A 21,651-nucleotide genomic window follows, 5' to 3' on the forward strand; every position below is an offset into this window, starting at 1 on the left:
CAATGTACAATATACATTAATATAAATTACATTATGTTTAATACAAATTATTACATAAAAATTTCCTAATATATGTAAGATTGACAATTATTAGATAAATTAAATTAAACTTTTATGTGTAAATATTAAAATCAAACTCAATATTTTGATAAAATATATTTATTCTAATATTTTTTTAGATTTCTACAATTTTTTCAACAAAAATGAAAACTAATATTATAGTTTTTATTAGGATAAAAATTATAAACTATATGATTTTAAGAATATATTTTTAAATGTATTATATTACATTTAACAATATGTGCTTTGTAATATATATAATAAAGATGAATTAATAAGAGAGAGAAAATAACAAATTTGTTTTTATAAATTTTACAAATTTATTAATTTTTTTAATTATAATTTTATTATTATATTTAATTATAATTTAAAAATATGAAATATTTATGAAATATTCATAAAATATTTATATAATCTATATTTATTTCCATTTAGAATTCGTATAAAACCATGAGTTTGATGTATCCCATATTACACCATTATGTGGTAATTGAGATTTTATATAAGGAAGTATCCATGTAAGATACCATCGGTCACCTAATACTTCCTTTATATTTTGCTTCCAACCTAAATCATATATATGTATTTTCTTATTATTCTCATTAGCTACATTACCTTTAAACACTAAACAAATATGATAAATCCACAAAACTCCAGTATATAACATTCCTACTGTAGATATAATATATAAAATCAAATAAAACTGATTTATAGAACCATCAAATCCAAAAATAAATATTGCTATAGGAAAGATAATTTTAATAAGTGATATAGGAAATTCAAAATGTATTCTATTCCAAATAAACAAATTATTATAACAAAAACTATATGTTGTTGCTATAAATAAATATAAAAGAAACATAATAAAATATCTATGATTAAAATGACCAATGCAACATCCAGTAAAAATACAATGATGATCTCTTTTTAAAATACAAATATTACATATAGAACAATGCCATGAACGAGGAGGTGCTAGAGTTTCACATAAAGCACACAGTCTCCAACCATTTTTTGTATTTGCAGCACTTATTGGCATAATATCTCTTCTGGTGCTAGTATCACAAAAAACTATATATGTAAAATTTCCGACTATGTTTAACATAATAAAATTTCCAAAAAAGAAATGCAAAATATATGATAATGATCCATATTCATATATTGCTGGTAGCACTACCCATAATTCAAACCAATATATTATTGGTACAATTGTTAATATAAAAGTCATAGAAAAAAAATCACTCAACGTACGAGGCCAAATTTTTTTTCGGATGATCATTTTATATCTTTTAATTATTCTTGAACACGTGATTCTTCAAGATACACTTCTTATTAATACTGTTTATTCTATCGTGATATCGATAGAATATATTATCATAACCTAAAAATTAAAATACTTTAAAATATTTTTTTTAATTAAATAATTTTATATAATATATATATATATATACCAGATAATTTATTAAATTCGTCATTTTTTGTAGGAATTATCAGTATTCATAAATTTTGTATACACGTGAAGTTTGATTTTTTATCTAATTCTAATCGATACTTACTTACTTCATAGTATTATTATACGATTTAATTTAAAAATGCTATTGTACATGTACTTATGTGAAATACATAATATTTCATATTAGTATTATATCGAGGAATTTTTATGTTATATATATATATATATATAATTTGAATATTATAAAAAAAAAAATAGCATATAATTCAAGTTCAAAAATAGTTTTCTAATATAAAATTTTATCTTATTTACACAAAATAATATGCAATCTATTGAAGAATTTCCTTTTCCCTTTTCTCCATATTTAATACAAAACCAGTTTATGAAAGAATTATATAAATGTTTAGAAAATGCTAAATTAGGTATATTTGAAAGTCCAACTGGTACTGGTAAATCTATGTCTATTATTTGTGGTGCTCTAAAATGGTTACTTGATTATGAAGAACAACAAAAAAATCAATTAACAACTGCAATTTCTGAACTTGATCAACAAATTAAACAATATAATGATTCTTCTATTAATTGGTTTTTTGTACAAAGTCAACAAATAGAATTAAATAATAAACGACAAATATTACAAACAAAATTAAACAATATCTTTCAATATGAGCAAAGAAAGAATACATTAAAAGAGATAATTAGAAATATAAATAATAAGAAAAAAAATTCATATAAAAATATGATAAATTCTATAAAAAAAAAAGATGAAACAGATAATTCAATTGATAAAAACAATGAAAATGAAAAAATTGAAGAATTACTTTTAGAAGATATGCAATATTTAGAAAATTCTGAAGATGAAGACAAAGAAGAAGTTTATGAAAATACAAAAATTTTCTTTTGTTCTAGAACTCATTCTCAGTTATCTCAATTTATAGGAGAACTCAAAAAGAGTCCTTATTCAAAAAATGTATCTGTAGTAACATTAACATCTAGGTATTATATATATAAGTATTATTTTATAAAAATAAAATAAGTTTCCTAAAAATTTTTTTTTTCTAATTTATATAATAATTTTAGGCAAAATTATTGTATTAATAAAAATGTAAAAAAATTGAAACATTTGAATTTAATTAATGAATGTTGTTTACAATTACAAAGAAAAAAGACAACTGTTAAAGATGAAAAAGATCTTAAAAGAAGAAAGATAGCAACTAGTTGTCCCTTTATACCAGGAAATCAAGATCTACTTTTAGGTGAAATTTTAATACAGATTCAAGATATTGAAGAAATTGTTCAAAAAGGAGAAAGTCTTAAAACTTGTACATATTATGCATCAAGAAAAGCTATTCCATATAGCCAATTAATATTAGTACCATACAATTCTATATTACATAAAAATACTAGAATTAGTTCAGGAATCAATTTGAAAGGCAATGTATTAATAATTGATGAAGCTCATAATTTACTTGAGGCTATTGAAAAAATGCATAGTGTAGTAATTACAGGTAGAAATCTATTGCATTGTTATAACCAACTCTGTCAATATCAAAAAAGGTAAATATATTCTATTGATAACTATTATTATTACTACAAAATTTTATTATTATTTTATTATTATTATTATTATTATTATAGTATTTAGAAAGATATTTGTTTTAGATTTCAAAATTTATTCTCAGCCAAAAATGTTTTAAGCTTATCTCAATTAAACTTTTGTTTGAAAAAACTTTTAACAGTTTTGGGAGCTACCATAAAATCAAATCCTGATGATTTTATAGATGTAAAAATATCTCCAAAACTATATAAAATAGAAGAAATAATGACAGAAATTGATACAGTAAATATATTTGAATTGTTGAAGTTTATTAAAAATTCTCAATTATGTCATAAATTACAACAATTCATAGAACAATATGATACAAATTTAAAAATTCATGATTATAATACAAAACCATGTGGTATAAAGCAATTTTTAAATTCAATTAAAACTAAAGATATAGAGTCTGATGTAATGACAAACATCGAATCAAATGAAGAACAATCAAATAATCCAATAATAGCAATTGTAAATTTTTTAGAATGTTTACAAAGCTGTTCTACTGATGGACGCATATCTGTTATTCCTGGTCCAACTGTTGGACAAAGTATTATGAAATTTCTTTTATTAAATCCAGCAGCACATTTTCATGATATTGGTATATTGATAAACTTAGCTTATAATTTATTTCAATTATGATATTTAAATCTAACTTTTGATATAATTATTTTTATAATTATTTTATGTAAAATTTATTAATTTTTTAATATTATTTTAATTATTAATAGTTCGAGATGCTAGAGCTATAATATTAGCTGGAGGAACAATGGCACCAATGAATGAATTTATAGAACAATTATTTATTGCAGCAGGTGCTGCACCTGAAAGAATTGTTACATTTTCATGTGATCATATAATTCCTAAAGAAAATATAATATGCAATATTATATCTCATGGTCCAACTGGTATTGAATTTGAATTTAATTTTCAAAATCGAGAAAATACAAAATTGGTAAATATAAAAATTTAAAAATAATTTTATTATATAATTATATATACATTATATATTATATAATATATAATTATATAATAAAATTTTATATATATTTATATACTATTTATATTAATCAAAAATTTATTTATTTTTTAATGATAAATTATATACTAAATTTATATAAAATATAATAATATATATAATAAATGAAATATTTCATAAAAAAAATAGTTGGATGAATTAGGGAGAACATTACTCAATTTAAGTAATATCATACCAGCTGGTATTGTAGTATTTTTACCCTCCTATAATTTTGAAGAACTTGTATACAAACATTTAGAAAAATCTGGTATTATTGCAAAACTTTCTTTAAAGAAACATATTTTTCGAGAACCAAAATTAGCTTCTCAGGTAATATTAAAACTTTTTTTTGTATGATTTTTATATAAATTACAAATTTAAAATAAATAATTAATTATTATAGGTAAATAAAATTTTGGAACAATATTCATTTTATATAAAACAACCACAAAATTCACAAAATGGATCATTATTATTTAGTGTGGTTGGAGGTAAATTAAGTGAAGGATTAAACTTTTCTGATGATTTAGGAAGATGTATTATAGTTGTAGGAATGCCTTATCCTAATATCAAATCATTAGAGTTACAAGAGAAAATGAAATATTTAAATGAAAATATTGTATGTATTTTATTTTATTTCTTATTATTTATTATAATAAAGAATCTTGATTAATATTGCATATTATACATATTTATTTTTCAATTTATATTTTTTTTTCTTCTTTTTTTATTAGACACCAGATGCTGGCCAAAATTTCTATGAAAATTCATGCATGAAAGCAGTAAACCAATGTATTGGAAGAGCTATTCGACATATTAATGATTATTCAACAGTAATATTATTAGATAAACGATATATTCATAAAACTAAAATATTGCCACATTGGATTCAACGTACATTAATGATTCACAAAACTTTTGGTAGCATGATTGGCATTTTAGCTAAATTTTTTAATAAGAAGAAAATTAACTTTGATAAAAAAAATGACGAATAAAAATATAATAATAAATACATAACATAAATAATATATTTTATATATTAATATTACATTTTAGAAAAAACTTTTATTAAAAATATTTTTGAAATTAATATTTAAATTATATAAAATTTATAAAACAATAAGAATTAATACAAATATAAAGATTTGATTATTACATATAATTTGCAAGATGCACTTCAAATTTATATGTCAAATCATGATAATAAACTTGACCAGGATATAATATAGAACACGGAAAATGTGACTGAAAAAATTTGTTTCATATATTAATTCTTATCTAAAAAAAATTATTTGCAAAAAATACTCACATAATGGATTGCATTAGGATAATTTTGTGGTTGGATACTGAAAGCACTATACTTTTTATATTGAGCTCCATTTTTTCCCAAAATAAATTCTATTTTTTTAGGCACAGTTATTATTTTTTTATATTGCTTTTCAACTTTTATTTCTTCTTCTTCATCTTCATAATCACTTTTATATAGTTCATCATTTTCTTCAATTTCCCCAATATCCTACATAATATTAAATTAATGTCATAATATTTAAGTGAATAAAATGAAATTAGAATTAATTAAAATATTAATTTACTTCTAATAATTCATATGTAGGTAAAAGTTCTGGGCTAATTTGAGGTGGTAAACGACCTCCAGTATAAAATTGTACTCCACGTTGATCTGAATAAATTTCTAAAGCACTAAATATCAATATTTAAAATATATATTTAAATATATATTTAATATATAATTAAATATATATTTATTTATTATTATCAATATTTAAATATATATTTAATAAATAATTAATATATTTGATTTATATGTACCGTCCACTTTTTACATGCCATACTTTGGCTACAAATGAGCTACCAGATTGTCCACTTTTTGTAACACACAAATTATGATCATAACCTTCTCCAGGTGGTACCTGATAAAATTGAAAATTAAGATTTAAGAATATTTTATAAATAAGATTCAATACTATTTTAAAAATATTATCATTATTTATATATTCTTCATTTAATATTATAAAAATATTATATTATAATTTTATACCTTTTCCATATATTCTCCTAAAATTCTAGGTATTCGAAAATCCATTACTGTTCCACCTACTCCACGTATAGCACCTGTTGGAATTGGATCTGTATAGTCCGCAAATGTCCATCGATCACAATTTAGTAGTACTTTATGTTTTCTCAATTCAGCTTCTCCAGAATCCTATTATATTTTATTTATTTAATCAAATATATATTTAAGAAAATATTACTTACATGTCCAGCTAAATTAAACATAGATCCATGTGATAAATTCACTATTGTTGGTTTTGAAGTTGTTGTTCTCATACAAATATCAAGCTTATTATCTGAAGTCAATTTAAATCTTATTGTAGTTAACACTGCACCTGGATAGCCTTCTTCACCATCTTGACTTAAATAGCTCATAACAACTGAACATCCAGCAATGTATGAATCCCAAATTTTACGACCAAATCCATTTGTCTAGTAAAAATATAATAAAATTATTATTTTATATAAATTTATTTATATATTAATATATAATAAATTTTATTTATATATTAATATATGATATAATTAATTAATACTCCTCCATGTAAATGATGTTTTCCATTAAAATCATTTTTTGTTAATTCATAATCTCTGCCTCTAATAGTAATATGTCCATTTTTAATACGATTTGCACATCTGCCTAATATACAACCAATAAATGGATTTGTTACAGGATTTGTATATCCTGTAATAATTATATTTTAATTATAGTATTAATTTAATATTATTGTTATTGTTATTATTGTAATAATAGAATTATTATTACAATTATAAGTCAATAATAAAATTATACCTTTTATATTATCAAAGCCAAGAACAATATCAGCAGAATATCCATATTTATCTGGACATTTTAAAGATACAATTGTAGCACCCCAAGTAATAACAACAATTTCCATTCGATTAGTATTCACCATAGTATATGATTTTATCGTTTTTGGTATAACATCAGATAAAATTTGATCTCTATCATCTAATTACAATAATCTATTATCAATTTAAATGTTATATTATATTAATTTTGTTAAAATAAAAATCTCATTAATCAGTTTACCAATCCAAATTTCTCCAAATATTCCTTCTGTAATTGTTACATTTTTGCAATTGCAAGCATGAAAGTCCATATTTAATGATATAATACTGCAATATTATATATATTTAAATAATATCTTATTTAATAAAATAATAATAATAAACTTACATTAAAACAATAATTTTACTTTTCATTTACTACTATAAAAAAATTTAAAGTATTTCATTGAATTTCTTTTTTGTTTAGACAATAGAAAATCATTTTTTAATATTCAAACAAAAGCATTTTTTACTATAAAAATATAATAAAAAAATGATATTTATATATATTTTTGCTATTATTTTAAATGATTTATTAATAATAATAAGGCATCATCTACAATTTGTGATGCTTTAATGTTACAATAATTATAGTAAATAATATAATATATACTCCAATTACTATTTATAATTTATATAATTAATATTTATAGAATAATGTACAATGCTTGGAAAAATACATGAATTTTTAGTGCAAATCAGACACCGCATTAATACATTTCCCATTCAATTTTCATGTTTTATTATATTTAAATTTGTTAAGTAAAAAATCGAAGACAATATTTTTTATTGCATTTTTTTTAACGAAATTATTTTTCTCTATAATTTTATATAATAAATTTGATATTTTTTTGTGATATTGTATCATTTAATTTTTTATTGTTTTATATATTACTGATCATGCAGTGTCCAATATCTTTGTTTGGCAAACTATATCCATCGCAGAAAATTCTTTGAAATTTCTACATCTTCGTATAACTGTTAGAGTTATATTACATCAAAGATTCCTTCCTCAAGCTTTGGATTCTGCATTACATTATTTTAAGGCGCACACCAAAGCAGTCACTTGTTACTTAAATACACGTGGAACACATTGCACTTAGCTTATTAGTGATATTCTTATAACTATAGAGTAATTTAAAATTTAAATAAATCATCAGTAATTACGGATTTACGGGTTGCAGTACATTCTACGTCTTATAAGTTCACATATACAAAACAATACTGACACAAAATTAATTTTATATATAAATATTGAATAATCAAAAATTTCTAATAAAACTATGATAAACTCCTCAATATCAATAATTTTCAAATATAATTAAAAATATTAAAATGTTTATCATATTTTGCAACAAATAATTGTAAATATATATAATAAAGGAGATACCACAGTAAGTATTTTGTGTACATAAAAAATATGCTTGTTTTATAATTATCTTCTTGGTCAATCATGTTATCATACAAATTATTATTTTTAAGCAGCATGCATAATTTCAACAAGAAAATATTTATATTTTAAGTTTATATTGAAAGAAACATATTCAAAATAATAATAGTTTTCATATGTTGTTTAAATAAAGAAATTTAATTTTTTGAAAAAATAATGATTTTATATTTATAAATTAAATTTTATAATATATAATTTAAAGTATTTATTGCAAATATGAAATTATATGATTTATATAGTTATTCTGAATAATGTTTCTTCATATGTTATTTCTAATCAACAAAACATATAATCTATAAATGGACTTTGATAAAATATAAAATTGGATTTTTCTTATTTTCAGGTAAAGAACTTATATAAAAAATAAATATAGCTTAGACTAGCACTGACGGCGGTTGAACGCCATTACATCATTCATAATTTATAGTTGCTAATATTATACTTGGTAAGTAATTTATTATTAATTATTATTAACGAGAGAGAGAGAGAGAGAGAGAGAGAGAGAGAGAGAGAGAGAGAGAAAGAGAGAGAGAGTATTGGTATTAGCATTCTAAGATTTCATTAAATATTTTTCAATTGTTTTGGAAGCATTTTCAACTTTTTTATCTCTCTTAATGTATTAAGTACATGATACTAGCACCGCAATATATCTTTGTACAACATAGAAAGGCATATCCATGAAATATTTATTCTATAGGTCTTCAATAACATCATAAATATTTCAGTCAACTGTTTAATTTTTTATCATATATAAGATTTCACAAATTGAACTTTGAAAAAGTATATAAAAATACAACTAATGAATTGATGTATACAAGAACTAATTTAATATATTAAATATATTTTTTTTAATATTTAAATATAATTTTTGTAATTAATTAATTTTAAAAATATTTTATTAATAAAAAGAAATTTTCGAATTTTCAAATTGATAAAAAAGTATATTAAAAGATTTTAATATAAAATTTAGGCAGCAAAGCAATGATATGATATTTTAAAAATTATATAAAAATGATTAAAAAAATACTTCTTCAAAGTTTCTTTTCTTCTTTTTTCTTTTCGACAATATTTATATACATTAAGACATATTCTACAATACTGATTATTATTCAAGATATTACCATAAAAACAGTTTTGAAATAAAAATTTGTTCTTTTCTCATATTTTACATTCTATGAGGTCAAAAAATAAATGAATTATTTTGATTCCATAAAACGGCGTAGAATATATGCAACATGTAAATAAGTTTTGATTAGCATTTGTAAGTTTAATTTAAATCATATGTTAGTTATTTGTTACAAAATCAATTAACATGCACATATCAAAATCAAATTTAGGTTGATTTTTTTAGCAATTATGAAGATATGGAATATAAATCAAAATAAAGGATTTTATAAATTAATTTCATTTTTACTTTCTATTCAAATGATAAAAAATAGAAAAGAAATATATTAATATAATATCCAATATTTTGATCATCTATTAACATCTTAAGTAAATACAAAATTATTTCACTCATGCATTTAAAATTTCAAGAAAAATTACATACTTTACATAATCAATATAAAGGAATGTATTGATCATTATTACATTGTTAAGCAAACAATAACTATCCAATATGTACTTGTATGTACAATAGTGATTATGTATATGGAGTGTCCTTGTTCAAAAATTTTTGTAAGTATATCACACATTAGATGACTAATATAATTTATAAATGAACTAAATATGTTAAATATTTTTCTACATATATGCCAATCATTTCAATATTATTTTTATAAAAGAAATATTATTTTAACTGCACATGGCATACTAAATTAAAGCTATCACACTAGTAGCTTACAAATGCATTAAAATTGCTACTGTACAAACTTTTCACATTTGTATCTAGTGCCATGGTATAAAGATTAAAAGTTAATAAAATAATATACGAATTTGATAATTTAATATCAAAGAAAACGTATATCTATTATACAATTCTTATCAATTACAGATGTTTCATACTTAAGCATATACAGGAAAACATTGTGTTAGGAAAGGTTACTATAATCTATTGTTTATTATATAAAATTATTCTATACTCTATATATATATTCATATATATTGTCACAAAGTAATATTTAAAAAAATGATAAATAATCTTGTTAAATAATCAACAATGTTTTCCTGATTATATGTTTCATTTTACTCATTGCAATATATAATTAGTTTCAACAATTATTTTTTTCAGTCACAAAAATTTTGATGGAATGTAAATTATGGTTATCATTAATATCTGTAATAAATATGAGCAGACAGTTGTAAAACTAAAGGAACAACAAAGTCTCATTTTTCTAAGATGATATTAGACAAACAAATATAGAATTTAATTTTTAATATTCTGAAAAAGGAGTTAATATCATTTTAAATTGCATAATATAACAAATATATAGGATTTTATATATATTTTTCAGAATATTTGAATTAAAATATTTATTCTTTTTTATAGTTTTTGAAGTATTCATGCAAATAATAGAAATATATAATATTTAAATATACTAAATACTAACAGCAGATGCAAGATGTGCGGAATGTATGAATAAAATATTTATAATACATAAAATATAATTTAAAAATATTGTATAGTATTGAATGGTCAATACAAGAATTATCTCGATATTTATATTATTTCTACAAAATATACATGAGACATGTCAGTTCTTTATTAAATTAAAAACAGTCTAATTGAATACAAGAGTCTTTTATAAGAATGTCTCAGTACATGGAATGTTAAATTCTTACTGCATTTGATGTTCAATATTAATACATGATAAAATGTTTTGCAGGAGGCAGTGCTTTGACAACGTGCATCGCTGTATTTTCTAGTTATGATTTGATAAATTTCTGCCATACCATAAATTGTTTGATTCATGTGATTGTAAATTGAGTGTTACTTTCAAGATTGACAAAACTTTTTGAATTCCTAATCATCTGTCATTTTAAATAAGCCAATGCTATGATAAAAATTCTCTCTCTAATTCAGATATACTTGGTTTTCTATTTCTATTTATCCGTCGATTAGCTTGTAACGGCACGGTAACATCTTGATTTTGTCCATGTACGGGAATATCAAGTAATGTTTCTCTATGTTCACGCGAAATGTTCACTCCATCTCGATCAAATGTTACTGGAGAAAATCGAACTCTACTTATAGAAATTTGACTATCCTTAGCTGAAACATAACTTGAATCCTCTGAAGTTAAAGAATCTGGTGGAGTAGGATTTGTTGGAGTACCCGAACCTGAATTATTTTTACTTACGCTTTTATTTGGTGAATTATACGAGTAATTGGATCGTTTTAAACTTGATCGTAATCGACTAACTACTTCTAAATTATTGGGTCTTTCTCCAGAATTTGAATTTGAATCGTGCGAATTCTGACGCGTCAACAGTTGAGAACCATATTCATGATTAAGCATACTAGGACTATATGTTCCAACATTTGAAACAATATTTGAAGATCGTTGATAATAATGTCCAGGTGAATATAAAGAATAATCATCCTCATCTTCTAAACGAAATGTTGGATTAATGTTACTTTGACTCGATGTACTCGCGTTTGATACATTTGATGAAGTACGATGATGAGTATATGAAGGAAGTCTTGACATTGGTCGAGCTGGACTATTTATACTGCTTGGATTATCATAAGCATGTGGAAATTCAGAACACTCAAGCATTCTATCACTAAAGGAAAAAAAGTTAGTATTTATAATAAAAATTTTTTATTTTTATTTAATGCTAATGAACTTACTGATAATCTGTAGGTACAAAATATGTTGGTTCTGGTGATCTATAATATTCTGGTGGAACAACTGTATATACTGGAGGTCCATAATCTGGAAAGGGAGCAACATTGCCCATATATATTGTTGGTACTCTTTCCATTCGATCAACTCTTCCAGTATCATGTATATATATATCTTCATTACTAGTGCTGCTACTTTTTCTTCTAGGGCTTGGTGTTGGTGCATTAGAACTTGTATTGCTTGCATAATGTTGTGGTGAATCAGTAAATCTTAGAGGTTTATCAGGTATCACATTAGGTGGAAGACCAGGTGCTATACCACCCATGTTGCTTAAAAATGGTCTGTAATAATGTTTTATTTTTAATATATATATTATATATTTTATATTACACACATTTTATTATATTTATATTTATATATATTTATATATTTATATATATATTTATAAGTGTATAAATGTAATATAATAAATATATATATAATATAAATATATACTTAATAAATTATGTAAAAAAAATATATAATTACAAATTTAATATTTTAATTTCATACCTGTAATGCCTAGCTGGTCCATGGTATGTATTATGGGGATAACCACTACTTGAACTAAATTCATAATCAGGTCCAAGATAACTGGAATTACGATTTGATCCAGTATCTGTTTGAAACCACCATCGTGGAGGTTCATCTTCACATTCACCAAGTCGTGGATATAATCTTGGATGAATTGGAGATATGTTTGACATTCTTACATCATATCCAGTAGCTACTCCAGCTAACATAGCTGCGATATTATATAAAACCAATTCTATTACACTTAACTTTGGCTTCTTCATTTCTCCATTGTAAAGAGTTGGCATTGGTACAGGCATTGGCATAATGTAAGGTCCAGTTAATCCAGGCTTCAAAGGATAATCTGATGTTATCCAATCAGTTGAGAGATCAGGTGGTAAAGTTGTATAGTCTACAAAAATAATCAAATTTCTACAATAATAATGATGATATATTTTTAAAAATATATGTACTTATAATTATAAAATATGATAAAAATTTTTACTTTCCTTTCTATAATATCAAATATCAAGATATTATATCAAGATACTATTACTTTTAATTCCTTACCTTCATATACAAATTTTACAAGCCTCTTATAAATATTGTATATTTTTTGTATTAAATTTAGATTAAACAGCTTAGTATAAAAGTTATAACATGCTTATTTGTTATTATATTATTCATAATAATTTATGTGTATAAGCACAACATATTACGTGCATCATATTAAAATATTACATGCCACAAATTTAAACTATATTTTATTATCAATAATTTTCAAAAAGCTTGTACATTATTATTTAAAATACATGTTAAACGCATAAAACCCATATCATAAAAGTAAATATACACGTTGAAACTTTAAAAATTAAATAAAGTATAAAAAAAAGGAAGTAAAAATTATTTTTAAAATAATAATTAATCTTAATTAATCTTATTAATCTTATTAATCTTAATTAATTTTACTCTATACAACTTTTGTTTTTCTTTTTTTCCCTTTTTTCTTTTTTATTCAGTTTAAAATGTTGTTTTCTTATTTGTTATTTGTTATAATATATTATCAATTTTATTTCTTCAATAATAATATGTAAAAAATATTGAAAATATAGTTATTATATAATTATATTATCATAAAAATATTTTATATATTGAATAATTGAATAAAATAAAAATATTGAAAATTGAATGGTGTATTTGTTGCACATAAGATTGGAATTTTATGATAAACAAGACCAAACCCAAATGGCCTTAATAGTTAGGATCCTACTGGAAGCATGCAGAAGGATTCTTTTACGCTCGATTATTGGTTATATAAAAAATAAATAATAGAACATTTTATAATTTGTTCCTTATTTAATTTTTAATTAATTAGTAAATTAATCAAAATAAATATATTATAATTTAACTAAAATGTATATCAATATAATAATTAAAATATACTCAATATTCATTTAATATTATAAATATTACCATAAACCGAGCGTAAAAATTCAGAAAACGAAAAAACAAAATTCAATGTGTCCAACTGAAAAGGTTTTATTGAAAAAATTTCTATTTCTAAATACAAGTGTGCATGTCGCTCCATGTGTCGTATGTAACATGTGCAAAATTTCTGAATCTAAAAAATATCGAAAATCTATGATAATACAAAAATGAAATCGCTGTTAAATTAGGCTGAATAGTTAACAAAATGTGAATTGATTTAGATGCGAATAAAGCAATAAAGAAAAAGATACAACTCCAAACTCTACTTTTACAATTAAAACATGATATTTTGCATAAATCTTATGACTTTAACTTAATTTTATTTTAATTTCTGGAATACAATTATGCAAAAAACACACTTTTTCATAAACGCCACTAAATGAAACAATTTTAATATAGAATTTTTTATTGTAGTGGCAAAAGCACATGATTTTTTTTATATAGTAAGAGGCTGTTAGCTCTGCTTTGTTAGAATGTTATATACTCCAGATAACATCAGAAAAGAACCAACACCAGAAAGATTGCATTTACTCTTTATATATATTTTATTAAATTACAGTTTAAAGTACGAAGTTTTTATCAATTTAAATTAGGATAAATAGTTTTTAGATTATTGTAGGATACTGGCTACCCTTTATTAAAATATCCTAACATAATATATCTTATATATTTTGATATTATTATGTAATTTGATAGACATTTGTATTTGATAAACATTGATTAATATTAATTAATTAAACTATTAATTTATGCAGATGAAACAAATTTTATTTTTTTATTTGATTCTTGATAAAATTAAAAAATATTCCTTATAAGATACATATCAATAATATGTACCATTCCAAAAATTCAACAGAATAAAATAATCTTAAACACACTATCAACATAAAAAAAGAAAATAGTTTATTATTAAATGTTTGCAACTGTACACCTATTGCTAAAAATATGCATATATATAAAACTAATTTTTAGATAATCAGGAAATATAAGAAATTTAATTAAATTGCATATTCATGCATTTCAATCAAAATAACTTTAAGCACAAACTACATAAATAGAATTTAGCAAAAGAAAAAAAAGGAAAGAAAATATAAACATAAAAAGGCACTATCCATCTGAGATCTTTTAATAATGAAAAAAAAAAAAAAAAAATTATTGGCTAGTGATATAAAAGAAAAACTAAGTCTCCTATAAAATGTGAAACAATTGCACAGCAATATAAAGAGACTTACGAGTGGGATAGATGCTTTCCTCTGAAAGGCCTGTGGTAAAGAAAATATAGGACTGTTACTAAAACATATAAAACAGAAAGAAGATATTCTCGTGAAACGCGTTTAAGAATGATGTGCACATCTTTATCTTTGTGAAATGCAATGTTATTTATCATTTTTCTTTAAAAATTTTTCGGCAATAGAAGTCTTAAGTGAATCATAAATAATTGAATTTATATCTTCAGAACTTTTATGTGAAGAAATATCTTTAAAAGATTCAATTGAATTTTTCTTTCCTCTATAATTAATTTGCGAATTTTGACAATCTTGTACATATCCAGATGCATGTATAACTGAATTAATTTTATCAACATGATCTTTTTCACAATTACGCAAATATTCATTACTTTTCGATTTTTTACTTAAAGAGGAATTTAAATTAAAACTTTGATCTACTTGTGAAGTGCATTGTTTTAAACATATATCTGATATATCGGTAACACAATCAAAAGAGGTAGGAGATTTTTTGCATTTATTATCTGAAAACAAACCTAAAGAATTTTTTGAAATGGAACTATCATTTGAATGTTCTGAATCAAAATTACAAAGTTCTGATTCAAGACTTTCGAAGTCTATGCCTTCTCGAGAATTAGCAGTTAAAAATTTAGGCATTGCACTATTTTGATCGGAATCACGCCGTGATTGTGGTATTGCAAAATATGTCGAAAATTGTGGTATAGATATTGTATTGTCTAGAACACTATATTCTACTTTAACACCAGTTTTATCATCAAGAGCATCTCGACTTCCCCAAGCCTTCATTTTATTAAAAACTCTCAACGGACTTTTAGAAATTCTGGATTTATGGTGAAATTTTTTACCTATAGAATTTTCAGGGCTTGATTCTAATCCATCTATATCATTAATTTTTATAGTAACAGAATTTTTCTGTTCTGTACTATGTGAAGAATTTAAAGAACTTTTTCTTGATCCAGAAGGAGAACGAAAGAAATCAGCGAAAGCAGCTAATCGTGATTCTGAGCTATCTCTACGTCTCGATTCTTTTGATTTACTTCTTTCGCGTTTCTTGTTTTTCACACGTTTCGCAGTGCCAACCAAACTAGATGCTACGTTTTGTACAAAATTTGAAGAATACGAGTGTTCCCAATCACCGATCACATGCTTTTGACATTTAGAAGGTGAAGTTTTCGAAGTATTTCGAACTATAGATTTTGAATAATTATCCATGACTAAATGGTCATCCGAAAATTGAGTTTTAAGATTATTTGCTGATTTATGTAAGACTACTGACTCATAAATATCATTGTCCACAATAACCGAGTCTTCATTACAAGGCGGACAGCTTGTATTTTGTATAATGTTGTTAGAATTTTCTGGAATGTTATAACTAAATCCTGGTTGATTGTCTATCAAATTATTTGCTGAGGAGTACAACTTTCTGGAGGAGGGGTTACCTATTTCTTGAAGAAGCGGGGAACGATGTGCCAACAGAGCGGTACGTAGGGGTGTCTTTTCTAGATCTGGAGCAGAACGAGACCATCGTTTGCCACCTGGAGATGCGGGATTTGGTGGTTGCGTGATAATAGCTCCACGTTCACGTTGGTGAAGTGTTGATGGCCCCCAAGTCTTACCCTTTACTCCATCTGCTGGTACTAAAGATGGAAGACAAAAAACAAAACGCTACTCACTACAATACTAAGTTTCCCTCTTACCCTAAACTCTTTTAAAATATCTGCACACTTCAAAAAGATAAAGGTGTTTTATGAGATTGATTAAAAGATTATAAATTATAAGATTTATTAATAGAGATCTATAAAATTATTCATTAAAAAGTTATTTTCATTTTAAAAAATACTTTCATAAAAAATTTCTTAAAAATAAAAAAAATTTATTTTTTAAAATATTGTAATATTAAATAACATGTTCTTCTTTTTATTAATTATATATATTAAATGATAATAATTATATAAAATATATAAAAATATATTCAAAATTATTCACACCATGCTAATAAAAAATCAATATTAAATTAATACAATGTATCTACAAAGCACAAACAATATAATTTTTTGAAAATATTAAATTAAAAAAATAATTAAAAAAAATATTTGAGAGCAAAACCAATCATTCATTATTGATCGAAATTATATATTATTAAAAATCTAAAAAATAAAATACTCACATGCAATTGCACGAAGTCTCGGAATACTAGGTGAGCCTGGTGGACTATTAGGTCTTGATGGATTTCGAACTTTTCCTCGATCTAATGCTGTATGTTGAACAGTTATTGTGTGACGAAAATCTGTAGAAATGTAAAAATGTTATTTAATGTAAATGTTATTTAATTTTATAATTAAACTATTTAAAATTTTATATAATATTATTAAAATAAATTACATAATATAATTATATATAACATAATATATTTACCGGAAGGAGCGCTTATATTACTTCCTGGTTCTTTTTTATTTAATTTTAATCTCGATTTTTTGAATTTTCCACGTCTTTTGTTTGGTGTAGGAGTATTTTGTTGTTGAATTATCATTACAGTAAGTTCACGCTCTAATAAATCTATTTCTCGGGCAGCTAATTCTTGTTCTCGCTGCCTTAAGTTTTCTTCATGTTGTCGTTGCTGAACTTGTGCTTTTGTCAATTCTTCTTCTCTACAGCGCAGTTCCTAATATATAAACATAAAAAAAATACTATATATAATTTGTTTGATAATTTTAGTAAATTATCATTTTAGTAAACGATTTAACAAATATTTTAATAAATAAAAATTTATAATGATAATAAATATATTTTATATATTTTTTGCTTGAAATAATTTAATAAAATAAATAAAAATAATTCAATAACTTTATTTATACATTATCTTACCTCTTCTAATGAACGGCATGCCTTTGTATAGCATTTGAAAGAATTATAAATATTATTTATATTGATATAAATAATAATAAGCATGCCATACTTGCACAAATTATAATGATAATATTAATTTTGTTGTTATACTTTTCGTCGTTCATATTTAGCAAAATTTCAGATTTAAATACCTTTTCCTTCATGCGCAATCCATGAAGAACTTGTTCAATTTCAAGCCTCCAATCTTCTTGCATTGTGTGAAATGATTCATGTGGTGTTGCTGCAAATGCACTACGTACTTCATCTAATGCTATTAAAATTTCTGCAAATCCTGGTCTTGAATGACTATCAGATGCCCAACAAGCTAAAAAATTAATTTTTTTTTTAAATTTATATAAATTAAGACATTTTATATTTTTAAACTATAAATGATTATAAATTTATACACCTTCCATTAAAAATCTCCAAGGTTGAGGACAAGTTGATGGAATGGGCAATGTAAGTTTATTTACTGCAACTCCATATGCTACTGCTAAAGCATCTATTCCTTTATAAGGTGTTTCACCAGTTAAAAGTTCCCATAAAAGTACTCCATAACTAGGTATATATTTAAAGTATTAATATAAAAAGATATATTTCATTTAATTATAATAGTTATACAACATAAGTAATAGGAGATATAAAACTCACCTCCAAACATCACTGGCTTTACTGAAAGTACTCTTTTTAATAACTTCTGGTGCCATCCAAGCATATGTGCCCGCCGCTGACATACGAGTTGTTTTATAAACTTCTCTTGCTAGTCCAAAGTCTGTTATTTTTAAAGTTTTATATTGTAGATCATCATTTTCTATAGGCTCACTCAATAACACTATTATCAATGAAAATAATATATTATTTTAATATATTATATATATATATATATATATATATATATATATATATATATATAAAATATATACACATATATATATATATTTACACATGTACACATAATATTTAATAAATTTTTATAAAAAAAAATTTTTAATTAGTTCTCTTACCATTGGAACTCTTTAAATCCCTATGAATAAGACTTATAGGTGCTTTATTGTGAAGATAATCCATGCCACGAGCAATTTGTATTGCCCAATCAACAAGTACATCAGGCCTGATTTTTCTACCACTAAGAACCCTGTTCAAACTACCACCTCGTGCATATTCCATTACGAGACACATATTTGGCATTTTTAAACAAACTCCTTCTAATTGCACAATATTTTCATGTTTCAATAACCAAAATAACTTAGCTTCTTGTCGAACATTTTCTAATGTAACACTTGGTTCTTCATCTGGATCTTGACGGGCTGCTTTCACAGCCACTTCATGTTTTTGCCAAAATCCTCTAAAATATCATAAAGCATTATTCTTCTAAAAAATTATATACTTAATATACTTAGGATATATTTATAGTATACTTAGTATTATACTATAATATAATAATTATACTTAGTATACTAATAATATATATATCTCAAAAATATTATAAAATTAAATTATACCTATAAACTTTTCCAAATCCACCAACTCCAATCACTTCTTCTAACTGTAATTCTTCAAAATCAATTTCAACTGGTTGAACTTTATCAATTACCGATGAGACTTGATCAATACTTTCTGCTTCTGCAACAAAATTGGCTGGAAAAATACCAACTTTTCCATGGATTTTACCAGTCCACCATCCTTCATCACCTGAGATTTTTGAATCCTTAGATAAGACCTAATGTATAGAATAAAATACATATATATATATATTACATATAGCATATATATATATATATATATATACTTTGACATTCTAATAAAAAATAATTTAAATTTATATGTATCTATAATAAAAATATCTTACCTCAACTGTTTCACCTCTTTGTAAAGATAATTCATCTTCACCTTGGGCAACATAATCAAATAATGCTGTGAAAATTGTTGAACTATTGTCTTGTCGTGATTGAGAAGAGGAATGTGTACCATGAGATGGACTAGTCTGTTGAGAAACAGTTCTTGCTGTACCACCACTATGTGTATCAGAAACACTACTATCAGACATATTGTTACTAGATGTACGCCCATACAAGTATCCGTAACTGAAATATATAAAACTTATATAAAATATATTTTCATAAATTCATGCACATATCTTTATTATTCTTTATACCTTGTGGAATGATTATTTGTTCTATTATTATGTTGATATCGTGGAGATGAGTTGGTTGTATTAGGACTATGAGAATTAGAGGATCCATTCTCTGAATGAAATAAAAATCGCTCGCTCCGATGACGAGCATCTGGTTGTCCGTGGTCCATCAAGGTAGACAAGCCTCTTGCCGATAGCCCGGCTGGCGGCATATGGCTTCACACTCTTCTTAATCTTTTCCTTTTTGGAAATTAAATACCTTCTTGTTTTATAATCTTAATGTAATATTTTATCAATAAAATCACAAATAATATAAAACACTTTGAATATTAGTTCAACATAAAAAAGCTAAAAAAGCATGTATAAGAAATGATGAAAATCTAATATTCACTTTGTATTATTTTTTTAACACTACACATTTTACACATTTCACGTTCATTTTATACATGTTTTTTCTAAAAATATAGTTAATACACGAATTTAAACCAATTATTGAATACTTTGACAATAATTTAATTATATGCACAAATTTTACGAGAAAAATGTGGGGTGAGAAGAGGTGATCATTACCACCACTAACACCCCTTGCATAAAAACACTTTAATGATGACCGGCATTTTGATTTGTGAGTCCGGCAATAAAGCGGCAAATATCTTGTAATTTTTTATCGACCATATTCGTATTTGAAGCGCTAAAGAAAAAATCTCAGAAGAGTAGAAAAAAGCTCGATATGCCATAAAATCACTTGGAGTCTCGCGTCGGGGTGTGTATACCCACAAGCCACTGTTGATGAGGCCGATTCTTTTCATTGAATCGGCACTAGGAATAATGTATGTGGGACATGTAGGATTGAAAGCGACGTGTTTGCCTCCCCGAGGACACGACGCTTCGCGTCAGCCCACAAAATGCACGATAATTCCACATTTAATGATAGAAAACGAAGCAGCACTCATAGCAATAACCTAACGGACGCCATGTTTCGTTTGACGGCCCCACCATTGACGTGATATATTAGATCACAATTTATAGAAAGAACATTTGAAAAGTTGCTTATAA

General features: G+C 24.0%; 3 protein-coding genes across 9 annotated transcripts; 1 reads left to right on the forward strand and 2 right to left on the reverse strand.

The window, feature by feature from the left end:
* Positions 1 to 373: 373 nt before the first annotated feature.
* LOC122716412 (probable palmitoyltransferase ZDHHC24) lies at positions 374 to 1,952 on the reverse strand. 2 transcript variants are annotated; one of them, XM_043939465.1, is made up of 2 exons: positions 1,826 to 1,952; positions 374 to 1,441 (listed from the first exon to the last, which is right to left on the reverse strand). In XM_043939465.1, exon 2 carries the CDS (start codon positions 1,337 to 1,339, stop codon positions 482 to 484), a length of 858 nt encoding a protein of 285 aa, XP_043795400.1. In that variant the 5' UTR covers positions 1,340 to 1,441; positions 1,826 to 1,952; the 3' UTR covers positions 374 to 481. The 2 variants fall into 2 exon arrangements, with proteins under 2 accessions (XP_043795400.1, XP_043795392.1); XM_043939457.1 differs by lacking the exon at positions 1,826 to 1,952 and adding an exon at positions 1,512 to 1,600.
* Positions 1,836 to 5,193, forward strand: LOC122716408 (ATP-dependent DNA helicase DDX11). The gene is made up of 7 exons (XM_043939443.1): positions 1,836 to 2,509; positions 2,594 to 3,070; positions 3,176 to 3,711; positions 3,842 to 4,065; positions 4,279 to 4,458; positions 4,532 to 4,747; positions 4,863 to 5,193. The coding sequence occupies exons 1-7, from the start codon at positions 1,836 to 1,838 to the stop codon at positions 5,121 to 5,123; spliced, it is 2,568 nt and encodes an 855-aa protein (XP_043795378.1). The 3' UTR covers positions 5,124 to 5,193.
* Positions 5,168 to 21,552, reverse strand: LOC122716376 (mitogen-activated protein kinase kinase kinase 10-like). 6 transcript variants are annotated; one of them, XM_043939396.1, is made up of 22 exons: positions 20,617 to 21,552; positions 20,311 to 20,545; positions 19,964 to 20,181; positions 19,466 to 19,806; positions 19,113 to 19,293; positions 18,871 to 19,019; positions 18,614 to 18,786; positions 17,991 to 18,237; positions 17,743 to 17,862; positions 17,015 to 17,212; positions 15,561 to 15,618; positions 12,841 to 13,272; positions 12,294 to 12,629; positions 7,253 to 7,338; positions 6,992 to 7,171; positions 6,735 to 6,883; positions 6,403 to 6,630; positions 6,185 to 6,349; positions 5,956 to 6,056; positions 5,721 to 5,826; positions 5,438 to 5,644; positions 5,168 to 5,373 (listed from the first exon to the last, which is right to left on the reverse strand). In XM_043939396.1, the coding sequence occupies exons 1-22, from the start codon at positions 20,805 to 20,807 to the stop codon at positions 5,281 to 5,283; spliced, it is 4,194 nt and encodes a 1,397-aa protein (XP_043795331.1). In that variant the 5' UTR covers positions 20,808 to 21,552; the 3' UTR covers positions 5,168 to 5,280. The 6 variants fall into 6 exon arrangements, 5 of the variants coding, with proteins under 5 accessions (XP_043795331.1, XP_043795337.1, XP_043795353.1 ...); XM_043939402.1 differs by lacking the exon at positions 5,168 to 5,373 and having other exon boundaries at positions 5,563 to 5,644; positions 5,721 to 5,818; XR_006347019.1 differs by lacking the exons at positions 5,168 to 5,373; positions 5,438 to 5,644; positions 5,721 to 5,826 and having other exon boundaries at positions 6,185 to 6,258.
* Between the last annotated feature and the right edge of the window lie 99 nt (positions 21,553 to 21,651).

The sequence above is a fragment of the Apis laboriosa genome, unplaced genomic scaffold (assembly GCF_014066325.1).
Source record: "Apis laboriosa isolate Shangri-la unplaced genomic scaffold, ASM1406632v1 scaffold113_cov153, whole genome shotgun sequence".
Taxonomy (NCBI): domain Eukaryota; kingdom Metazoa; phylum Arthropoda; class Insecta; order Hymenoptera; family Apidae; genus Apis; species Apis laboriosa.